Source organism: Torulaspora globosa, chromosome 1 (assembly GCF_014133895.1).
Source record: "Torulaspora globosa chromosome 1, complete sequence".
NCBI lineage: Eukaryota > Fungi > Ascomycota > Saccharomycetes > Saccharomycetales > Saccharomycetaceae > Torulaspora > Torulaspora globosa.
The window spans coordinates 1130715-1151959 of NC_050727.1; the positions used below are offsets into that span (position 1 = coordinate 1130715).

Consider the following 21245-nt stretch of genomic DNA (forward strand, 5'->3'; position numbering starts at 1 on the left):
CGTGTCTGATGATTTTTCATTTTTCATAAGAGGTCACTTTAATCAAAGCTCAAAGAGGCCATCGGCTCATTGCTCTACCACCAGATTTAACCATACGAAGCATTCTATTGGCCATGAAATACATCATTGAGCATATGGAACCGGAGTTCAGCGAGTGGGTTACTCTAGAGTATGCTCAGATCATCCGCGACATAGGTGCGGACAACCTAATATTGTCATCGTTGCCTGAAGGCACCACGGCGAACGACATCCCAGCAAAGCTACTTCACATGGGCCTAAAATGGACCACCAAGGACTTGAACCACTTGACCGAAGCGTTTACCGATCTGGAACCCCTAAGGAACCAAAGGGTATGCCTTTTGGACCCCAGAGCGGACCAGGACCTTCAGCCAGGCGAGTCGTCAAAGTTTGACTTTTTCGTCTTCGGCGGAATCCTCGGCGATCATCCGCCAAGGGACCGCACAACCGAGATCAAACTTGCATACCCTGATCTAGTGGTTGGCAGAAGGCTCGGCGACAAACAGATGACGACGGACACTGCAATCAGAACCACTCAATTGATTATCGAAAACCAACAGAATTTCCAAGACATCAAATTCATCGATTATCCCGAATTCAGATTCAACAAAAATGAAGCGATTGAGATGCCCTTCAGATACGTTCTGGACGCCAGAGGAGACCCTATCCTCCCAGACGGCATGCTTGCACTCATCAAAAGAGATTCTGAACAAAGTTTAGACGACTTACTCTAGATTACCTTCCTATCTATGTGAGCAACCGAAGTCGCGTGACACGAAACCTATTTCTCTTCAACGTTTGAATCTTTACCAAGAAACTCCTTCAACACCTCTTCAACATTGATTTCCTCGCCGTCCCTGACCGAATCAGATGCAACCGGGCCTTTCTCTTGCTGACCATTACTTCCGAGTCCAAAGTAAACACCGGCTCCCGTGGCTGCCAGTGTCCCAATGGCCAATATATGGGGCTTCACGGACATTCCGAGTATTTTGTAAGCGGGAGACATCAATATCAATATTCTTTACTCCTCCCTCTTCCGCTTACTATAATCAACTTACCACGTCTTAAAGTGTCGAACTGAAGGCTTCCTTTATAAAGCTTGAGAAATACATGCACGTGACCACTATAATTACTTGAAGGTACGAGACTGTTCCTGTGAACAGCGTGGTAAAGCCCGCCATCTTAATGTGAACGGCGAAAAGGAGGTGCTATGTGATTCTTGTTTGAGCAAGGTCCCACTGCGCAAGCTAGCAGGTTCATCTCGGAAAGCAGTGGCCGATTTTTATATCTGTTTTTGGGTATCAGAGAGTCATCCAACTCTAAAACTGTTACAAGAAAAGGCGGAAGGAAAGTTGGTAGAGGCAGACGGTTAGTAAGAGAAGGAAGCCGCGCGAAAAGAATCCTCTCACTGTGCAGTTTGGCTGTATCTGACCAATCGGCTGCCGGTGGGGGCGGGTAATTTGCATGCAGCGGACAAATGGCATGGTTTTAAAATCACGTGATAAACGTATAAAACGACACGAACACGTGACAACGTACAAGGTGATGGAACATTCCAGAATTTCGGCATTTAAATAGACTTAAGACTATAAGAAGGTTTAATCAGTAAGCTGTTCAAGGCTGGAAGGCGAGCATTGTCCTGAAAGACCGAGATTGATATACCATGTCTGGGCTATTGAAATCTGCGAAATCCATTGTTCCATTGCTTGATCGTGTGCTTGTCCAGCGTGTCAAAGCTGAGGCAAAAACCGCCTCTGGGTTGTACTTGCCAGAAAAGAACGTGGAAAAGTTAAACCAAGGTAAAGTCTTGGCCGTCGGACCGGGTTTCACTGATGCTAATGGCAACAAGGTGACTCCTCAGGTCAAGGTTGGGGATAATGTCTTGATTCCACAGTATGGGGGTTCCGCCATCAAATTGGCTGGCGATGAAGAAGTAATCCTCTTCAGAGACTCTGAGATCTTGGCCAAGATCAATCCAGATGTGTGAGTGTGCCACCCTACAGGTGGCGGTGAAAGCATTGCCTGTAAATAGGAAGATAGCGTACATAGCGCAACTTATCGAGCCATAAGCGTCGTAAAGAAATGTTCAGCATCAAACTGTCGCAGGGTTTGTCTTAGTTCTTCTTCATCGTTGCATACTTTCATAAACCAGCGGGAAAACTTGTCGGTCTTCAAGTAGCCTTGCCAAATCCTGGTAACGTAGTTGCCAGTCATCGTTCTTTGCGTGCCGTTCTCACGGTCTTCGAAATCCTCATCCCATTTTATCCTGCGAAGAACAAGCTTCTCAAAAAACCGGCACGATTTTTCGGTGCCAGCGACTATAATAATTCCCTGTCCGTCGTCATTCACTCTTAGACATGCGCCTCGTAATGATAGCTGTCTGCTATTTGTGTTTAGCTTGTATCGTATCTTTGGGTTTGCTAGACTTCCGAAGCGAAACACCTTACAGTAATTGTCAAGTTGGGAATCAGTCGTACTGTCTTGCAGCCTTGCCTTACGTTTCTCAACAGCCTCCTCGTGTCTCTTCCTGTTGGTCTCGAAATGAACCTTTGCCCTCTGTTCTACTTGCTCAATGACTGTTCGTTCCCACTGTGTAGGATCTGTGATGTTCTGATCATTCTCGTAAACGCTCATCATGTTTGCCAGCTTCACTTTGGGTTCTGGTTTGGGCTCCAAGCCAAGCTTAATCTTGGTCTCCTTGGCTTCTCGCTCTATCTTCCTCCTGTTGCGACGGACTTTCTTCTGCTCCTTCTTTGTCAGATAAACTCTGGCCGTGAGTTTGACATCCTGGACTTTCACTGGGACAGGATGCTCGACATATCTGATCGACGGGTGGTTATCCTCGTCATCCTCATCAGTATCCTCGTCTCGATCTTCGAAATCCTCGCGATATTTGGGCAGAATGTTTAGATGCTCATCAAGATATACTTTGTCCCACCACTCGACTATCGGGACGTCTTCCGCTTTCTTGATATATTTCTCCTCGCCCAAGGAACTATCGGGAACCTCTCCCTCAGCTATCTTGACTTCAATTTCAGCCTTTTCCTTGGCTCTTCTTATCGCTTCTGTCCTTTCCTGCTCTAATTGCCTCTCATGTCGCAGACGTTCCTCTTCTCTCTCAAGCTCAATCTGAGTGCTTATTTGCCCCTTCGTATGAAACCGTAGGCCTCTCTGTAATCTCTTGGTGACTTTCCTATCAGTTCGTATGCCAGTCGTGCTCAGGTAAGGATTCTCATCTTTATACTGTCTTCTCACAAGGTTTAAATTAGACGAAAGTAACAACGGATTTACTTCAGTTTGAAGCCCACGAGCCTTCTCTCGACCATTGCCACCTCTCCTAGCTTCCCGCATCGGCTCAATCGTCTTCCTTTCGCAGCTGTGTTGTTTGTAGTAAAGTTTTCTCCCGTTAGTATAGGTTGTCACTACAAGCTTAGATACTCTATTGAAGCATCACTACTAGTAGTAAAATATAAGATTCATATTATCCTGCATATATAACTTGCAATTACTTAAATGTGTCTAAGAAAAGCCAAATAGCCTTGATCTTCTCTTCTTGGAATCGCCATCGGAAGAGCTGATGGTCTCGTTATCGCTGCCGATACTGTTGTGTCTGCTGGTGGACCGGCTTCGAGAGCCACTGCCTTTGAAGATGGATAGAAACCCGCCTTTTTTCTTAGAGGAGGAGGAGCTGTCACTCGCCACAGAGTCATTGGATTTGACGCGGGATATGTTGCTCGCACTTCTAACCTTTCTGATAGTGTTGGATGATTGTGCACTCTTCATTCTGCGCAGTGGCTCGTCATGGCTACGTCTTGGTGGCCTTTCCAATTCGAGCGGCGAAATGCTTCTTCGCAGTGGAGGTGAGACGTCTGCAGAGGTGGGTTTGGCTTTATTCCCGAGTGCGCGCCTGCCATCCTTGGAAGTGACGTCTGACGCGAATTTTATCTGGCTGTTACGAGGCCTTGAGTCAGGAACGTTCTTGTAGACATTTCTCTTAGGTGCATCCGCAACATCCAACATGGATTTCTTGGAAGCAGAGACAGAGCTTGTCTCACCTGTGATAACTCTTTTCAACTTTTCGAATCCTGCTTCACTGTCATTTTGAGTCATGTTTTGGACCTGCAAGGAGAAATCCAACGACGATTTGAGAATCAAATCTAGCTTTTCGAGAAGTTTTGTAACTTTCGAGTCATGTTTTTGATTCTCGAATTCCTTCAAGCTTCGCGATATATCTTCTCTGTGCTTCTTTGCCGCTGCAATCAAGTTGCTTTTGGAGATTGATCTTATTGAGGATGTGTCAGTTATGGAGTCTGAAAAGTCCGAACTCGATTCGCTGTCGGCAGTCTCGATCAACAAAATCGGCGATTGTCCGACCTGCGATTTACTGTCCTCGAGCTTACCAGCAGAAGGAGGCGACTGGCTTTGCGCAATTTGCAATGAATCATAGCTTAAATGACTGGCTTTTGGCGGGAATTCCTCCTGTAACTCTTGTTCCAGATCGTACATTCTCTTGACTGGTATGACAAACACAGGTATCGGATACTTTGTGCACAGAACATCTGATAGATTTTTAGATTTCCACTGCACCAATTTATCTGTTCTTTCCCATCTCAAAGTCGTTGACGTGCAGAATTCCGGGGTGTACACGTTCATGGCATCTAGGATTATCTTTTTCGTCTTCCCTATCACAATCTCTACGGTCACTCTAACGGTTATATCTTTCGGGATTATTACTGCGATGTAATCGAATAAGTCTTCAAGCTTGTTTGAAATAGCATCTGCACCATAGCCAGATGTCCACTCTACATCATCATTGTATTCCTCTGCGTTTCTCGGATCTTTAATATCTCCAGACAGGGAGGATCTTTGATTGCCGCGCCCACTTCGAGCCTGCGAATGATGGCAAGAATTGCCAGAGCCGGCGGAACTGTTAGCGAAACGAGGAATATTGGCCAGCACGACAATGTGGTCTGTGTTCTGAGCGAGCCTCCTCATCGTCCAATCTAAGGCGACCCAGGTATGCCGCCTGCCGCTGATGTGGCATAGAATAGTCCGCGGGGTGTTCGGAAACCCGACCTTTTCATTCAGAATCCTCTCTCTTCTGCGTTCGTTCTTTGTTAAAGGAGTATATCCATCTTCGCTCATAAACCGCAACCGCGGCGCCTGCTGCTGCTTGAAGATAATATCTGGATATCGAAAATAAGTCTGCTTGGCATTGAGCCTCCTTTCGATCTGGCGCTTTCTCTCATACCACAGTTTTTCCCAGCCTGGCTGTGCTCTATTAATCACTATCGCATCATTCATAATAGTCGGTGTCGTAGGATAGTCTACTCTGACAATCTTGCCATTTTGGGCGACTCTAAACATCGAAGCCAATCCTTTGCCAAGATTCCGAGGAGGCGGCGACCCCCCATATGACGAACCATTCGCCACATAGTGATTGCGCAGGAAATACTCTGCATTGGAAGACGAAAATCCGGATTCATCATCGTAAAACTCTTCCATTGTATACTCCGGAGGCATTTGGACTCCCGGGAAGTCTAATCCGTCCTCCTCATCCTTGTTATCCATGTATGAAGGAACAGTGTTGAAAGAAACGCAAGGTTTGAAAACCTTCTCCGGCCAATCGCCCTTCGTAAGACACCCATTAGCTTCCTTACTCGACATTAACCGTGAGTCAGGGTATATCCTCACATTCTTGTAGACATTTTGCGGTACGCTTCCATCTTCTAACATGGAGTAAGTTCACGGTAACGCTATAGCTCCTTCTCAGATCAATCCAGTACAGCTCAACTGCGGCAAATCGTCTATTATATCGTAGCAATCTCAATCACAACGCTTCAAATGATATCTTTTGAAGACTCTTTTATCAATGGATTATCTACTGTGTTAAAGTTTAAGTATCGGGGTACTTGAGATGAGCCCACGCCACAAGTAGGACAAAGCCAAAGCTTGCGATGATCCTCTTACTTAATGCTATCAAGTAGTATCTTAATGCGATTCTACAGCTACGGTTTGCTTTTAGGTGTGCTCAAAGTTGCACTATCCAGTCGATGACATCCGCTATATGCGACCCGTCCTTGCAGCTGACCGTAAGAACGGCAATATCTCCGTGTAGCGGTAGCTGCTTCGTGTCGTTGGCTGGACCCTGAGCGTTAGATTCGTTGGCTGGCGGCTCTGATGATTGCAAGGGGACATGAAGTGTTCGAGCGGCGAGGTCGACGCCTATTTGCCGGGAGAGAATGTCAGGGTTCTTGAGCAGATGGGCGTTGGTCGAATCTAGCTTCAACTTCTCCCAGTTATCGGGATTGTAAGCCTGCAATGGGCCAAGAGGCAGCGGATCCTTGGGGTCTGCTACGAGATCAGTCTTGTTTCCGACGATCAGCAGCGGAATGCGGTCGCCGTTAGCCATCTGGATCACCTTCACCAGCTTCTGCAGGGACTCGTTGAGAGTCATCGTGTCACTCAGATCAATCATGTATATGATTAGGTCAACTTTGTCGAAGCAACGCTCCCATAACGGCTGGAACCTTGTCTGCCCTGCCAAGTCATACACCTTGATGAGGTTATTCTCCAGCGAAAAGTGGCTCACTTGGATGCCTAGTGTCGGTACAGTGTCCGTTTCGAAGGGCTTGCCACCTAGCAACCGAATCAATGTCGTCTTGCCGGAGTTTTGCAAACCGATTATGGCTATACTGAGCTCCTTTTGGAACAGGAAGACCGACGAGATCTTGAACCACAACGAATCAAACCATGATCGCACCAACTCCCAAACCATTGGACTCCGGGGCTCTCGACTGTGTAAACTCGCTGCCTAGTGGGTCGCTTTTCTCTTATGCGGGACAAGTGACAAAACTCGCCGGCCATACTGTACAAGCAATCTAGCTATATGATCTAGTCTAGGTTATCTCTTCTCCCTGAGTTTTTCCCGTGCCATACGTTCCAGTCTCTTGACGGGGGCAAAGCCTTCCAACAGCCCAAACAGATACCATTCCACCAGGAAGTCGGTTGGCACCCTGTAGTAGTTCAATCTCGGTCTCAGAAGCGTCCAAGTCTCAAGAACATGCGTTACGATGGCAAGTGCCATTATTCCTCGCAGCACGTTGTCATTGTCCAGAAACTCGATAACAAGCGAGGGCAATGGCAACCATGATAACACCTTGCGCCATTTGTAACAGATAAAGGGCAGAAAAACGCCAATTATCACGATATACTCGATTGCCGTGTCGGGGTAGCTCATATCGTTTATCTGGATGTGCGAGAGGTTCCGTTTATCAGCAGCCTCGTGAGCCATCGTCACTAGCCTGCTCTTCGCTTCGGACCAGTCCTTCAGAGGCGGTTTGAACAGAATTGTCTTCTCGACGTCGCAGTCGATGTCCTCATGCATGAACTGCAACGTCATACACTCCAATTCAATGCCATGCAACCTCACATGTTTGATCTTTTCTGTGATGGGCACGCCTCCGTACACGTACAAGTAATCTTCTAAAGCCAGTTTGTGGTCCTTGTTCATATGCGTGATGATCCTTTGAGCATTGTCAACCATATCGACCAGATTCTAGCAGCTCAGCAGTATAATCCAATCAGAATTTTAGTTACAGAGCGGTCTCTTCATTAAGTATGGTTCTTTCAAGCCTTACTCGCCTTGCGGAACAAACCCCCTTCATAAAGTTATCTTATAACAACTAAAGCAGAAAAGACCCGTAATATAGGCTCTTAGAAGCAGCTTGAAGCTCTGAATTTGTTGTACTGAGTGTGGATTTGAGACATTATGAGTAGCAGCGGTAAGGTGGACAGTGGATCCGGTCATCGTCACCACCACCACCACCACCATCACCACCACGGCCATGGAAGCAGCCAAAGGTCGGCGCTGGCCGATGGCTCTAGGATTGGAAACTATCAAATTGTGAAGACTTTGGGCGAGGGGTCCTTTGGTAAGGTAAAGCTGGCGTACCACGTCACTACTGGGCAGAAAGTGGCGCTGAAGATCATCAATAAGAAGGTTTTGGCTAAAAGCGACATGCAAGGGAGGATTGAAAGGGAGATTTCGTATCTGCGTCTTCTGAGACACCCGCATATCATTAAGCTTTACGATGTGATCAAGTCTAAGGACGATATCATCATGGTTATTGAGTACGCTGGTAATGAGCTGTTTGATTACATTGTGCAGAGGGACAAAATGAGTGAGAAGGAGGCTCGGAGATTCTTTCAGCAGATCATCAGTGCAGTGGAATACTGTCATAGGCACAAGATTGTTCACAGAGATTTGAAACCGGAGAATCTGCTGCTGGATGAACATTTGAACGTCAAGATTGCCGATTTTGGGTTGTCTAATATCATGACTGATGGCAATTTCCTCAAGACTTCTTGCGGCTCACCTAACTATGCGGCGCCTGAGGTTATTAGCGGTAAACTGTATGCTGGCCCAGAAGTTGATGTTTGGTCGTCGGGTGTTATACTCTATGTCATGCTGTGTCGCCGGTTGCCTTTTGACGACGAGAATATTCCAGTACTGTTTAAGAACATTAGCAATGGTGTCTACACGCTACCCAAATTTCTGTCGCCCGGGGCAGCCAGTTTGATCAAGAGAATGCTGATCGTGAATCCGCTAAACAGAATCAGCATACTGGAGATCATGCAGGATGAGTGGTTCAAGGTCGACCTGCCTGAGTACCTCATTCCACCGGAACTGAAAAATCACGAAAGCGACAATACCAATGCTCAACCCACGACCGCTGACGGTTCACAACAGGAAGAAGTCGATGACGATTTGGTCAATGTCTTGTCGAAAACGATGGGTTACGAGAAAGATGAGATCTATGAATCGCTGGAATCTGGTCAGAATAACTCCGCCTTAAGCGAGATAAGAGATGCCTATAATTTGATCAAGGAAAACAGATCGCTGATCAAAGACCTCAAATCCGATCAAAGCACCTGCAACGAGCTCGATACGTTCTTGGCACAGTCTCCGCCAACTTTTCAACAAAGGAGTTCGAGTGTGGTAAACAGCCAGGGTGAACCCGGTGCAGCAACAGCCTCGCAACCGATGTCTTCGAGAAAGATAGCTGCACAGCAGAGAACGTACCACCAGACTTCTTTCAGTGACCCGTCCAAGGAGGAAGACTCTACCATATCGATTCTTCCAACGTCCCTACCACAAATTCACAGAGCCAATATGCTGGCCCAGGGACTACCAGCGGCTTCGAAGATTTCACCGCTCGTGAACAAGAAGTCCAAGACAAGATGGCATTTCGGGATCAGATCCCGCTCCTACCCGCTCGATGTCATGGGCGAAATCTACATCGCTCTCAAGAATCTTGGTGCCGAATGGGCCAAGCCCTCAGAGGAAGACCTCTGGACCATTAGAGTCAGGTGGAAATACGAAGTCGCTCAGAATAAAAACAACGAAAAAATTCCAGATCTCATGAAGATGATCATTCAGCTTTTCCAGATCGAAACCAACAACTACCTTGTGGATTTCAAGTTCGATGGCTGGGAAAGCAGCTACGGTGAAGTTTCGGCGAATGTAAACCTCTCGGAGGACGAAATGAGCACTTTCTCCGCCTACCCCTTCCTGCACCTAACGACTAGGCTCATCATGGAGCTTGCAGTTAACAGCCAAGGAGGCTAGCACCGCGAAAGTACATTTGGAGCCTTTATATTGCATGTATTCTATGTATTACTGTTTGTTACCCTCCCAGCCAGGGCCAGGTTTTGGTGATTTTGCCATTTTGGGTAAAATAAAAACAATAAGGTCAAAGGTAAGAGTTAACAACTATTGAACTAATCACAAAATATGACTGTTTAATACCACTCAGGTGGCTAGATGAGTGTGCAAGAGCGAGATCCAGTCCAGAATATAATGTCTTCCGTTGCCCGACCAGTAGGGACTTCTTCGAACGAATATCATGGATGTGAACAGACGCCTTCACCAAAGGCTAGTAGGTCTCCATCTTCATTAGAATTACTGCAACAAGAGCTGAGAACTGAGCGACTGACAGCAATATGTGAACTAAATACCGAGAACAAGACACTGCAGCAGATCAACCGACTGCTGAATAGATCACGAAGAATAATAATGCTGACAGGGGCCGGCATCTCGTGCAATGCGGGGATTCCTGACTTTAGATCATCATCCGGGTTGTACGATTTAGTAAAAAAGCAGTTTCCTGAACTTCCGCTCATGTCTGGACAGGAGATGTTTGATATCTCATTGTTTCGAGATGAATTGAAGATATCAGCCTTTGCGACCTTCATGGAAAGGCTGTATTCCAGTGTGCAAATGGCACGTCCTACTAAAACACATAAATTCATCGCGCATCTCAAGGATAGGAACAAGTTATTGAGATGCTATACACAGAATATTGACGGCTTGGAAGAGGATCTGGGTTTGGCGATGTCCAAGAGTGACAAAGACGGCATAGCGATAGCGGGTTTCAATTCTCGTTGGAAAAATTATGACGTCGTTCAATTGCACGGAGATTTAAAATCTCTGGCGTGTACAAGATGCTTTCACGTCTTCGAGTGGAGCAGGTATTGGTGCCGTTCTTTCAGAAGAGGTGAGCTTCCTACATGTCCAACCTGCGAGGAAGAAAGTTTCAAAAGAGTGCAGCAGGGAAAGAGGCAGAGCGGCGTCGTAGGATTCCTGAGACCGAACGTCGTGCTCTATGGTGAAAACCATCCAGGGTGTGAGTTCATAGCGCAGGGCCTCAACCTAGACGTACAAAGGGGGAGACCAGATTTCTTCATTGTTATGGGAACCAGCCTGAGAGTAGATGGTGTGAAAAGACTAGTGAGACAAATCAGCAGGCAAGTACATGAGCGTGGTGGTATTGTAATTTTAATAAACAAGACGACGATCGGCGACTCCTCATGGAATGGAGTTATAGATTACCAAATCCTATGCGATTGTGACGACTGGGTCACATACCTGGAGGCACAAATCCCTGATTTCTTCAATACCCAGAAACAGGTAGATAAACTAAGGCAACTGAAAAGGGAAGCCAGCGACCTAAGAAAGAAAGCCCTTGAAGAGCAAAAGAACTATGGACTACTGGCATCAATGAAGACTCCACCGGCAACACCCGTCAAGGTGAATTCATCCCAAGACATAAAGGCTGAGGAAAACCTCGAAAACGTTAAAAAACGGATTCTCACTTCTACAAAGTCTCCAGCCAAGAAACACAAGAAATGTTAGCATGTTACGATAACCACGTTTCGGTCTTTAGGCCAAGCAAATGAATGATACAGACCAGCAGTTAAGTCTATAAGGACGATATTTTAGCTTCTATCATGATATAGTCATTAGCTCTTAAGCTTCTTCACCTCGCGATGGTTCGAAACTCGGCATCAGTAAGAGCTCATCGCAACTGGCGAAATAGCGATAATTGATACATAGAGCATCGATCTGCCCTTCGATGAACCGTGTGGAGGCTCAGAAGTTCAGGGATAAGCAGATTTCCCAGAAATATAACCTCATACACTTGCTGCCGACGCTAAATGTACCAGAATTATCGGGACTGTACTTGAAGAGCTTCCTTACTGCCACGAAGCGTTACCAGTTACAACTACCGTCTCTTATTGGAGAATCAGAGGCTAAGTTCTGTGGATCATGCGGCTGTGTGAGAATACCCCAGCGTAATTCCCGATTATCAGTCATCGAGGAAGTAGAAGCCAATGTGCCATCAAGAAAGCTTCAATACACATGCCTTCATTGCAAACATGCGGCTACGTTCCCGCTTGTAGAGCTCTCGAAGGAATCTGTTCCAGATCAGGAACCAACCAGTGAGAAGTTTACAGCAACTTGGCCACGACGGGAGAAAGTAGCAGGCAAAGTTGAGAAGAATAGCTCAAAGATAAGAGCCAAGAAGAGGAAAATGAACTCTTTATCTAGTCTTCTCTCCAAGAAGAATGAAGAGAGGGAGAAACGCAGTTCATCATCATTAAGCTTAGAGAGTTTCATGCAACGGAAATAAACATCTGTACATGTCTGGTAGTTCTGTGTAGTATGTAAGGTAAGTCAAGAATATTGTTTCGTGCTCAATCGCAGTTTAGGACATTCGTCAAGCTGTCGATGGCTTTTGAAGATTCCTTACTCAGTGAAGGAATGCTGTTCGCGGTACTCAGTTGGCTGTTCACCGATAGGTTAGAGCCGCTCTTCTTCATGCTTGGTCTTCCGGCCTTGAGATTATCATCCGAATGTATTGATCCGGACATAGAACCTCTCGTTACCCTAGGAGAGCCGCGAGCAATGGCTTCCGGTTTAGCGGATGTATTAGTGGGAGTCTTGGAATCTTCTGGTATGCCCGCCTCAGATTCAAATTCTATCTTTCGAACGCACAAATTAGTCCACATTCTTCTGCGGTATCCACCTCTCGTACCGTCGATATTGAGATCATAGACCCATTTGGTGCCCAGGTCAACGTCAATATATTCGACAAATCCATCTTCAAGCCATTCGGTCGGATCCAAGTCCAATGCCCAATTCGTGCCGTCGAGCCAGTCCCAGTCAACAGGCGGCTTTACCTCGTCCAAGGATTGTGCACAATGGTCTTCGATCTTTTCCTGACTTAACCGCAATTTTGAAAACAGAGTAAAATCATCACTTGAGTACCCGACAGGCACCCATTCCTTGCATTGCTTAAAGCTCTGTATTTCATATACCGCTACCACGCGATGCTCCCTGGCTTCCATGTAACGTAATTGTTCATTAACAAGTTTCTCGTATCTATTCGTTAGCGCCAGTAAATTCAGCCGTGTCTCTTCTGAATATACTGTTGAGAAGAATCTCTCTCGATTATGCGGGTGCATAAGTATTGCGAAGGACCAGCCCAGAAGCAACAAGGTCGCCTTGATGGGCATGAATCTAGCGAAAAAGTCCATGAAGAGGGCATTCACCAGGCCGACCAACAATAGCAGAACGAACGCCACAGATGAGATCTTTTCATCCGTAAAGAAGGCAAACTTCGCTAGGAAAGCATTCAGGAAGTCGTAGGTTTTCACATATAACAAAAGGCGGTTCTGGAGATCGGTCAAATTCAGGATGAACTCCTGGCTCAATTCCGGCACCGGCTTGGGGACTTCAGCCTTTCTCAGTGGAGGACCTTCCGCTGGCCGCATATTCGTATCCAGAAATGGCGACCCGTTCGGCTTGTGGATATAGAGGAACTGAGGAACCATTACGCCGAACAGCAGGTAAAAGATCGGAATGGACGTTATCGTTGGGATCGGTTTCAACACCACGTAGCTGTAAATCAAGATAATTGAGATCGTGTACGCCGGATTAGACCACCCGAATATCTTGTTCACCTCGTCTACCATTGTGAAAGGCAAACTGAGCCGTGAGTTCATCAGCACAAAGTTTCGGCTCATAATCTGCACTGACAGGTTTGGTCTTTCCCTGGCTGCTGCTATTCTTGTCTCAAGGCTTTCCATGCCCATTTCAGTGGTTGGTGGTAGCGCCATCTTCATGATCTTCTCGATCAAGGTGTCAGTCATCAGCTTCTGAACGCTTGAACCTGAGCCTGCAACGGCTCCCGGGATGCCTGCTTCAACATTATTGCCCTTCCCAGACTGTTCCTTACCAGAGCCACGTTTCTCTGGCATTACCGATGACCCACTAACCTTCTGCCCTTCATGCCAGAAGAAACTGGTTACTGATTCCATCTTCCGAACCAAACCACTGGCAGTGACTCCGCTAAGTATTTCCTATGAAACTGAGTAAGTGTTCTCTTAGGACTAGTCGCTAGATGGTTGTTCTTAGCTGAGACCATCACCTATATAAATTAGAACAAGCTGTTCGGCAAAAGGAGGCTTACGGTGAAACATTTCATTTCATGAGATGGTGTATCATTGGTGGGTTCAGGTGGCTCCTGGTAAGATGCTGAAGTTATGGTGACGGCCAGAGATCGAATAGTTGAGATTCCAGAATCGCCATCAGACTTTATTAGCGATATCTCGCTGCTGGGCGAACAGTTGGCAGTTAGTTGCTGGGACGGGTCCCTGTCCATATACGATTATGACACTAAGGAACAGAAGGTGGCTCTGAATACCCGGTTGCAACACCAATTCCCGCTGCTGAGCTGCTGCTATGTTGCTGGAGGCCACGGAAGACAGATATATGTGGGTAGCGTGCAAGGCGAAGTTCTGGAGGCCGATTTTGAGCTTGAGCGGTTTATTCCAGTGAGCAAGAATGTTGCAGAGTTAGGAGTTTCGTCCATGTGTTCGTTCCGGGAGCAACTTCTGTGTGGGTCCTGGGATGGCTCTTTGCAGGTGGTCAATTGCGCAGAAAACAGCGTCGATCTTCACTGGAAGTTGAGTGATCGGTCGAAGATCCTGGCAATGGACTTGAATGAAGACAGGCTGATAGTAGCTACCACCGGGAACAAGGTGCGATGGTTTCCGCTGCCGTTGCAGCCCAGCGATGGGACCGAGGTTGAATCTGGACTGAAATATCAGGCAAGAAAAATCAGACTAACGCCTGCAGGCGACGGGTATGTCACAAGTTCGCTCGATGGGCGGGTGGCCGTGGAGTATTTTGACGATGAGTCTCGAAAATTCGCCTTTAGGTGCCACAGGATGAATCTGGTCGATACAAATATGGTGTTCCCTGTTAACGCGCTGAGCTTTCGTCCTGGAACAGAAATACTCTACACTGGGGGTTCCGATGGTTGTGTTTCTTGCTGGAACCTGCACACCCGGAAGAAGCTGGAGCAGCTGCCAAAATTTAACGAGAACAGTGTCGTTAGAATGGAGTGCAATGACAAGGTACTCTGTGTGGCCACCTCAGACGATTCCTTCAAGACAAGCGCAACCAAAGATGAAAAATTTAATTTACAATCGAGTAGAATCTATTTAGTTTTCCTGTGAGTATGATCTATCAATGGTGCAGTGCCTTCCCTCAGCGCTTGACTCGCTTTACCTTCTTGTTGTCATTTTCCGGGAGCTTCCTTTTAGTGATGCTATCTAGTAGCTTTGCATCGGGTATCACTTTGTAGTTATGCTCCAGCGACTTGACGCAGTTCTGCAGCGATATTACTTCACTTTGCAGAACCTTTTCAGCCATTCTTTGCCGCAGGGAATCGATATCTGAGATAGCATAATGGTCCGGTGAGATTTCCCGAAATGCATGGCTTGGGTACTCTCTCAGACGAGCTTCGATGACACACTCGCTCAGTTTAGCGCAGCTTTTTGTAATCCTTCCGCTCTCTACCAACTGCAGGCACTTCTTAGCAATTCGCAAGAGCATTCTTTCCATCCCTTCGACGTCCAGCGATTTCACATCTGGCGTCTGTGTTAGAACGCATATGATCTGTAGAAAGACCACACATTCTGGTACAATCTGGCCATCAGAGTAACAATCGTACGCACCCAGCACAACTTCCTCGCCTTCAAACGCATCAGCTATCAGGCTGCTAGCCTTTATGAAATCTATGATCCGCGTGAGCTCCGCCATATCTATTCGGTATTCCTCCTGCAGTACTTTCAGCACTGTTTCCATTGGCAGTTCTCCAAAATCGAACTTCGAACCGCCCCATTCCACGTAGCCATACCTTCTCAGCAGCTCTGCGTTGGGATGATCCCCATAGATGTTGTACAACTGCTCGCCCGCGGAAATCCGTTTCGTCGCACACATCTTTAGCGACTTTACGTCGTAGATCAAATTGGCGTTACACTTACGGGTATCCGCATTCAAAGTATCCGCCAACGGAATCATAGACTTCATGTACCCATCGCTGGCTATGTTGGTGGTCCCCTCAGTATCCTGGTCTTTGGCGTCTACCACCTGAACGTCAAACGAGTGCGACATGATAACGCTTGCCACGTAAACAAAATCAGACCATGAAACACTGCCTAGTTCGTCACTCACAGACGGGCCAAATTCCTTGATATAGTTCACCACCCTCTGGTACATCTGTCTGGCTTCCTCAACCCCGACCCTCTGCACTATAAGTGAAGGCTTCAACCCTTTCAACTGTTCATCGCTCCAGTACATCAGCGAATTGATCTCGTCAGGCCTGGGCAGCACCTGGAAATACGCCCACCAAACACTGCCCTCTCTCACAACCTTCATCTCGTACAGCATGCACACCACTAGCCCTTCCCAATGACCAATCTCATTCAGCAGCCTGCTTTTCAGCTCCGGAAACCTGCAGGCAAGCCGTGAAGTAGACACATTGAAGATCGCAGACCTAGGAATCTCAAAAAGTACCTCCTGCCTGTCAATGGCTTGCCTGGCGATCACACAGCGGCCTTGATTAGCATGTCTCAAATCTGCGATCGCGATCTTGGCCGACATTCGCACCTGCGCAACCTCCTTCAACCACAAGCCAAACGCATCTGTGGCCTGCCCATACCCATCCATCCCCGGCAAGACACTCCCGACAGCCTCAGATAGCTCAATTGAACCTCTTCTTGGCCCAAAACTTAGCGTATTATCCTTGATCTGCCGCGATGAGCTTTCAATAATTTTTCATCAAATCATCCTGCACGAACGTGGAACTTTCCAGAATATGAAGGGTTAAAGACAAGATATAGGATATATAAGAGGCATAGAGTTGGACCTTTAAGAGGCCAAAGATCGGTTTGACGAGGCCTACAGGGGTAGAATGTCAAGCGCTGAAGAGTTTAAACAGCAGGGAAACGCTGCTTTTGTTGCTAAGGACTATGCGAAGGCCGTGGAGCTCTTCGGAAAGGCTATCGAGGCTTCCGAACAAGCAAATCATGTGTTGTATTCTAACAGATCTGCGTGTTACTCGTCGTTGAAGAAGTTTAAGGAAGCGTTGGAAGACGCTGAGGAGTGTGTCAAAATCAGTCCCAGCTGGGCTAAAGGCTACAACCGTGTGGGTGCAGCGCAGTTTGGATTAGGGAAGTTGGAAGATGCAGAGAAAGCTTACAAGAAAGCTTTGGAACTAGACAGTAGCAATAAAGCAGCGAAGGATGGATTGGAACAGGTGCAGAAGAGCCAGCAGTCCAGACAGCAGATGCCCGACTTGGGTCTGGGACAGATGTTCAACGATCCGAATTTGATCGAGAAATTGAAGAACAACCCAAAGACAGCGGAGCTGATGAAAGATCCTCAGTTGGTAGCAAAGCTGGCACAATACAGAACGAACCCACAGGCCATCAGCCAGGACCTGTTCAGTGATACGCGATTGATGACCATCATGGCGGCTTTGATGGGGATCGATTTGAATATGGGAGCGGCTAGCGATGCGCAATCTGCTCCAGAAGCACCAATGAACACTGCTGCTGAGCCAGCGGAGACCACATCCTCAAGCGAACCAGAAAGCAAGAAGGAAGAGCCAGAGAAGAAGGAGACTGAACCAGAGGCCATGGAAGTGGACGAAAACGGATCCCAACTGGCTGCAGAAGAGGAGAAGGCAGAAGGTAACAAGCTATACAAGGCTCGTAAGTTCGATCAGGCAATCGAGCACTATAGCAAAGCCTGGGAACTGCACAAGGACATCACTTACCTAAACAACCGTGCGGCTGCAGAGTACGAAAAGGGTGAATATGAAACTGCCGTCGAAACTTTGACCAAGGCTGTTGAAGAGGGTAGGGAATTGAGAGCCGATTACAAGATCATTGCAAAATCATTCGCTCGTATTGGTAATGCTTACCACAAGTTGGGAGACTTGAAGAAGTCGATTGAATTCTATCAGAAATCATTAACTGAACACAGAAACGCAGATGTTCTAAACAAGCTGAGAAACGCAGAGAAGGAGTTGAAGAAGCAAGAGGCAGAGAAATATATTGATCCTGAGAAGGCTGAAGAGGCTCGTTTGCAAGGTAAGGAATACTTCTCTAATGCCGATTGGCCAAACGCAGTTAAAGCATATACTGAAATGATCAAGAGAGCACCAGAGGACGCCAGAGGTTACTCGAACAGAGCTGCAGCTTTGGCCAAATTAATGTCTTTCCCAGAGGCCATTACAGACTGCGACAGAGCCATCGAGAAAGATCCAAACTTCATCAGGGCTTACATTAGAAAGGCAAGCGCCCAAATAGCTGTCAAAGAATTTGCAGCTGCTATAGAGACATTAAATGCGGCTCGCTCAAAGGACAGTGAAGTGAACAACGGCGCAAACGCTAGAGAAATCGATCAGCTCTTCATCAAAGCTAACAGCCAGAGATTTCAACCCGGGGACGCCAATGAAACGCCAGAGCAGACATACCAAAGAGCCATGAAAGATCCTGAAGTTGCTGCCATTATGCAAGACCCAGTTATGCAAAGCATACTTCAACAAGCTCAGCAAAACCCAGCAGCTCTGCAAGAGCACATGCAAAACCCAGAAGTCTTTAGAAAGATTCAAACTTTGATCGCTGCCGGTATCATTCGTACGGGCCCACGCTGAACGTGTTTCTTCTATCTCCTAGTATAATAATTTGATCCTGTTTTTATGTTGTATACGAATGGAATGCCCACTAATATTATCATCCTTAGGCTTGCTCCTATTTAATTATTGTGACTTTCTGCAGGAGGCGGTTCCCGTGCGGATGCACTATTCCCATTCCCGAGCTGGCGGCTATATTTACAGGTCTTTTTTCACATACGTAAAGCTATATAGGGAAAGGTCGAATCATTTTTCGGGCTCTTCATCAAGAAGCTCGCCCTCTTGGTGATTAGGCTCGACCTCAAGCTGATCTCCTTTAACATCTACCGTTACAGTTTCACCATTTCTAATTTGACCTTTTAACAAGTAAGTTGCCATAGGATTTAGGATACTTCTGTGAATCAACCTGTTTAAGGGTCTTGCACCATACAATGGATCATAGCCACGGTCAGTCAACCAATTCTTGGCCTCATCTGATAGTTTTATTGTCATTCTCTTTTCATTTAACCTCTCTTGAATTTCTCCAATTCTAATATCGACTATCGACCTCAGAACGTCCTTTGATAATCTGTTGAATACAACAATATCATCGATCCGATTTATGAATTCCGGTGGATACATCCTCTTCATGGCATCTATTACTTCTTGCTTCGTATTGGCACTCACTTTACCGCTTTCAGCGACATCCTTGTCAGCCAGTAGAATGTCTTGGCCTACATTGGAAGTCATGACGATAATCGTATTACGGAAGTCCACCGGATGACCCGTAGAATCCGTAAGCTTACCTTCATCCAAAACTTGTAGCAGGATTTTACAGACATCAGGGTGAGCCTTCTCGAACTCATCAAATAAAACCACTGCATATGGCTTTCTTCTAACAGCCTCCGTTAATTGACCACCTGATTCACTCATAACGTACCCTGGAGGAGCACCTATTAGACGTGACACTGTATGCTTCTCCTGAAACTCAGACATATCAAACCTAATAACATTTGATTCATTATCAAACAAAAATTCAGCCAGCGCTTTGGTCAATTCAGTTTTACCGGTACCTGTTGGACCAAGAAACATAAAGCTTGCAATAGGCCTCTTTTCGCTTGTTAATCCTGCCCTTTGTAGCCTAACAGCATCTGATATAACAGAAATAGCTTCATCCTGGCCCACAACCCTTTCCTTAAGCGAATCTTCCATGTAGAGCAGTCTATCCTTATCACCTTTCATGACTGTCTCCGTTGGAATACCTGTCATTTTGGCGACCACTTTGGATATATCATCTGAAGTCACTGAATCATGCAACAGATTGATTTGCTGGTTATCATTCTTTCTCTCGCTTAAAGCCACTTTTCTCTCCAGATCTGGTATTTTGGCGTAACGGAGCTCGGAAGCCTTCGTGTAATCACCCTCTCTCTGTGACCTTTCTAGTTCAATTCTTGCCTGCTCTAAATCTGCTTTGGCGTTCTTAATAGCTTCAATTTCGGCTCTCTCCTGTTCCCAGATCTTAGTTAATCTGCTTAGTTCCTCGTTTTTCAAATCCAAATCTTTCTGTAAGGCATCTCTTCTCTCCACACTGACCGGATCTGTCTCCTTCTTCAAGGACTCAAGTTCGATTTGGATTTTCATTATGGCACGATCTAATTTTTGTATTTCGTCTGGTTTCGATTCATGCTGTAACCTTAAAACCGCACAAGCCTCATCGACCAAATCTATGGCCTTATCCGGTAGAAATCTGTCAGTAATGTAACGATTGGATAGAACCGCAGCAGAAACTAATGCAGTGTCAGTGATTCTGACACCGTGATGAACCTCGTACCTCTCCTTTAAGCCTCTTAGGATCGAAATTGTATCTGATACTGACGGTTCATTCAACAAGATGGGCTGAAACCGTCTGGTCAAAGCAGGGTCCTTTTCGATGATCTTAAATTCATCTAACGTCGTAGCTGATATACAGCGTAAACCTTTAGCTAATTTAGGTTTCAAAATGTTCGAAGCGTCCATGCTACCGTCGGTCTTACCCAATCCCAACAGCATGTGAACTTCATCGATAAAGATGATAACCTGGCCGTTCGATTTATCAATTTCGTCCAGCACTTTCTTTAGTCTCTCTTCAAATTCACCTCTATATTTCGCACCGGCGATCAGCGAGCCCAAATCCAGCGCCACCAATTCCTTGTCCTTCAAAGAGTCAGGAACTTCTTTAGCCACAATTCTTTGAGCGAGGCCATCGATAAGTGACGTCTTACCAACACCTGCCCTTCCGATCAGAACTGGATTATTCTTGGATCTTCTAGAAAGGATTTGGATCGCACGCGCGATTTCCTCATCACGCCCGATGACTGGATCCAATTTCCCCTCTTTGGCAAGCTTGGTCAGGTTGGTACCAAACTGCTCCAAAGCAGGCTTTTCAGGTTCTCCTTGGTTAGGGTTCATTCTCATTTGAATACCTCTCTTGGCAATTAGCGGTTGTAGCGAGCACTCATTATAGAGCCACGGTTGTTTCTGCTGTCGAGCCCCTATAGTCCCATAGCTTCTAGCGAGGGGGTTCGCAAACTTTGGAGATTGGGCTGGTTGCACGTCGCAACACTTCGCACCAAGAAGAGATTGCTTCACAACCGAATCGATCCTTGATTTCAACTGTCGTTCGACAGTAGGTCTTTTGACTAACTTTAGCATTATTGCCCAGCTTTTCTCGTAAACTGAGGTCCTAATCACCGACCTGCACTGGAGACACTGCTCTTATATCAGATGAGCGATTTTGAGTCATCCCATCACTTGAACTCCAGACTAGGGATGCAGGTTTATGTTTCTTGAAGACCCAGGTACTTCTGGAAATTTCGCGATGATGCGCTTGTCCGGCCGGACAATAGTTAGAGAACAGGCCCAGAACGAAATAAT

The 21245-nt window shown here is 46.5% G+C and overlaps 15 protein-coding genes across 15 annotated transcripts; 7 read left to right on the top strand and 8 right to left on the bottom strand.

The window, feature by feature from the left end:
• Nucleotides 1-113: 113 nt before the first annotated feature.
• Nucleotides 114-752, top strand: SFM1 (protein-arginine N-methyltransferase SFM1; the record flags this gene model as incomplete). Its single annotated transcript, XM_037281592.1, has 1 exon — nt 114-752. The coding sequence occupies one exon, from the start codon at nt 114-116 to the stop codon at nt 750-752; it is 639 nt and encodes a 212-aa protein (XP_037137487.1).
• A 47-nt stretch (nt 753-799) lies between these two features.
• Nucleotides 800-1024, bottom strand: MCO10 (Mco10p; the record flags this gene model as incomplete). The annotated part of the gene is made up of 1 exon (XM_037281593.1): nt 800-1024. One exon carries the CDS (start codon nt 1022-1024, stop codon nt 800-802), a length of 225 nt encoding a protein of 74 aa, XP_037137488.1.
• Nucleotides 1025-1681: 657 nt separating this feature from the next.
• On the top strand, nt 1682-2005 carry HSP10 (Hsp10p; the record flags this gene model as incomplete). Its single annotated transcript, XM_037281594.1, has 1 exon — nt 1682-2005. One exon carries the CDS (start codon nt 1682-1684, stop codon nt 2003-2005), a length of 324 nt encoding a protein of 107 aa, XP_037137489.1.
• A 68-nt stretch (nt 2006-2073) lies between these two features.
• On the bottom strand, nt 2074-3369 carry PRP3 (U4/U6-U5 snRNP complex subunit PRP3; the record flags this gene model as incomplete). Its single annotated transcript, XM_037281595.1, has 1 exon — nt 2074-3369. The coding sequence occupies one exon, from the start codon at nt 3367-3369 to the stop codon at nt 2074-2076; it is 1296 nt and encodes a 431-aa protein (XP_037137490.1).
• Nucleotides 3370-3537: 168 nt separating this feature from the next.
• HG536_0A06310 (uncharacterized protein) lies at nt 3538-5754 on the bottom strand (the record flags this gene model as incomplete). Its single annotated transcript, XM_037281596.1, has 1 exon — nt 3538-5754. The coding sequence occupies one exon, from the start codon at nt 5752-5754 to the stop codon at nt 3538-3540; it is 2217 nt and encodes a 738-aa protein (XP_037137491.1).
• A 295-nt stretch (nt 5755-6049) lies between these two features.
• HG536_0A06320 (uncharacterized protein) lies at nt 6050-6796 on the bottom strand (the record flags this gene model as incomplete). Its single annotated transcript, XM_037281597.1, has 1 exon — nt 6050-6796. One exon carries the CDS (start codon nt 6794-6796, stop codon nt 6050-6052), a length of 747 nt encoding a protein of 248 aa, XP_037137492.1.
• Nucleotides 6797-6922: 126 nt separating this feature from the next.
• Nucleotides 6923-7564, bottom strand: HG536_0A06330 (uncharacterized protein; the record flags this gene model as incomplete). Its single annotated transcript, XM_037281598.1, has 1 exon — nt 6923-7564. The coding sequence occupies one exon, from the start codon at nt 7562-7564 to the stop codon at nt 6923-6925; it is 642 nt and encodes a 213-aa protein (XP_037137493.1).
• Nucleotides 7565-7789: 225 nt separating this feature from the next.
• On the top strand, nt 7790-9649 carry SNF1 (AMP-activated serine/threonine-protein kinase catalytic subunit SNF1; the record flags this gene model as incomplete). The annotated part of the gene is made up of 1 exon (XM_037281599.1): nt 7790-9649. One exon carries the CDS (start codon nt 7790-7792, stop codon nt 9647-9649), a length of 1860 nt encoding a protein of 619 aa, XP_037137494.1.
• A 195-nt stretch (nt 9650-9844) lies between these two features.
• HST3 (NAD-dependent histone deacetylase HST3) lies at nt 9845-11215 on the top strand (the record flags this gene model as incomplete). Its single annotated transcript, XM_037281600.1, has 1 exon — nt 9845-11215. The coding sequence occupies one exon, from the start codon at nt 9845-9847 to the stop codon at nt 11213-11215; it is 1371 nt and encodes a 456-aa protein (XP_037137495.1).
• Nucleotides 11216-11435: 220 nt separating this feature from the next.
• SNM1 (Snm1p) lies at nt 11436-11993 on the top strand (the record flags this gene model as incomplete). The annotated part of the gene is made up of 1 exon (XM_037281601.1): nt 11436-11993. One exon carries the CDS (start codon nt 11436-11438, stop codon nt 11991-11993), a length of 558 nt encoding a protein of 185 aa, XP_037137496.1.
• Nucleotides 11994-12057: 64 nt separating this feature from the next.
• On the bottom strand, nt 12058-13683 carry PEX29 (Pex29p; the record flags this gene model as incomplete). Its single annotated transcript, XM_037281602.1, has 1 exon — nt 12058-13683. The coding sequence occupies one exon, from the start codon at nt 13681-13683 to the stop codon at nt 12058-12060; it is 1626 nt and encodes a 541-aa protein (XP_037137497.1).
• Nucleotides 13684-13908: 225 nt separating this feature from the next.
• On the top strand, nt 13909-14886 carry BUB3 (Bub3p; the record flags this gene model as incomplete). The annotated part of the gene is made up of 1 exon (XM_037281603.1): nt 13909-14886. The coding sequence occupies one exon, from the start codon at nt 13909-13911 to the stop codon at nt 14884-14886; it is 978 nt and encodes a 325-aa protein (XP_037137498.1).
• Nucleotides 14887-14917: 31 nt separating this feature from the next.
• Nucleotides 14918-16381, bottom strand: RKM4 (ribosomal lysine N-methyltransferase; the record flags this gene model as incomplete). The annotated part of the gene is made up of 1 exon (XM_037281604.1): nt 14918-16381. One exon carries the CDS (start codon nt 16379-16381, stop codon nt 14918-14920), a length of 1464 nt encoding a protein of 487 aa, XP_037137499.1.
• Nucleotides 16382-16625: 244 nt separating this feature from the next.
• STI1 (Hsp90 cochaperone STI1) lies at nt 16626-18374 on the top strand (the record flags this gene model as incomplete). Its single annotated transcript, XM_037281605.1, has 1 exon — nt 16626-18374. One exon carries the CDS (start codon nt 16626-16628, stop codon nt 18372-18374), a length of 1749 nt encoding a protein of 582 aa, XP_037137500.1.
• Nucleotides 18375-18599: 225 nt separating this feature from the next.
• HSP78 (chaperone ATPase HSP78) lies at nt 18600-21023 on the bottom strand (the record flags this gene model as incomplete). The annotated part of the gene is made up of 1 exon (XM_037281606.1): nt 18600-21023. The coding sequence occupies one exon, from the start codon at nt 21021-21023 to the stop codon at nt 18600-18602; it is 2424 nt and encodes an 807-aa protein (XP_037137501.1).
• Between the last annotated feature and the right edge of the window lie 222 nt (nt 21024-21245).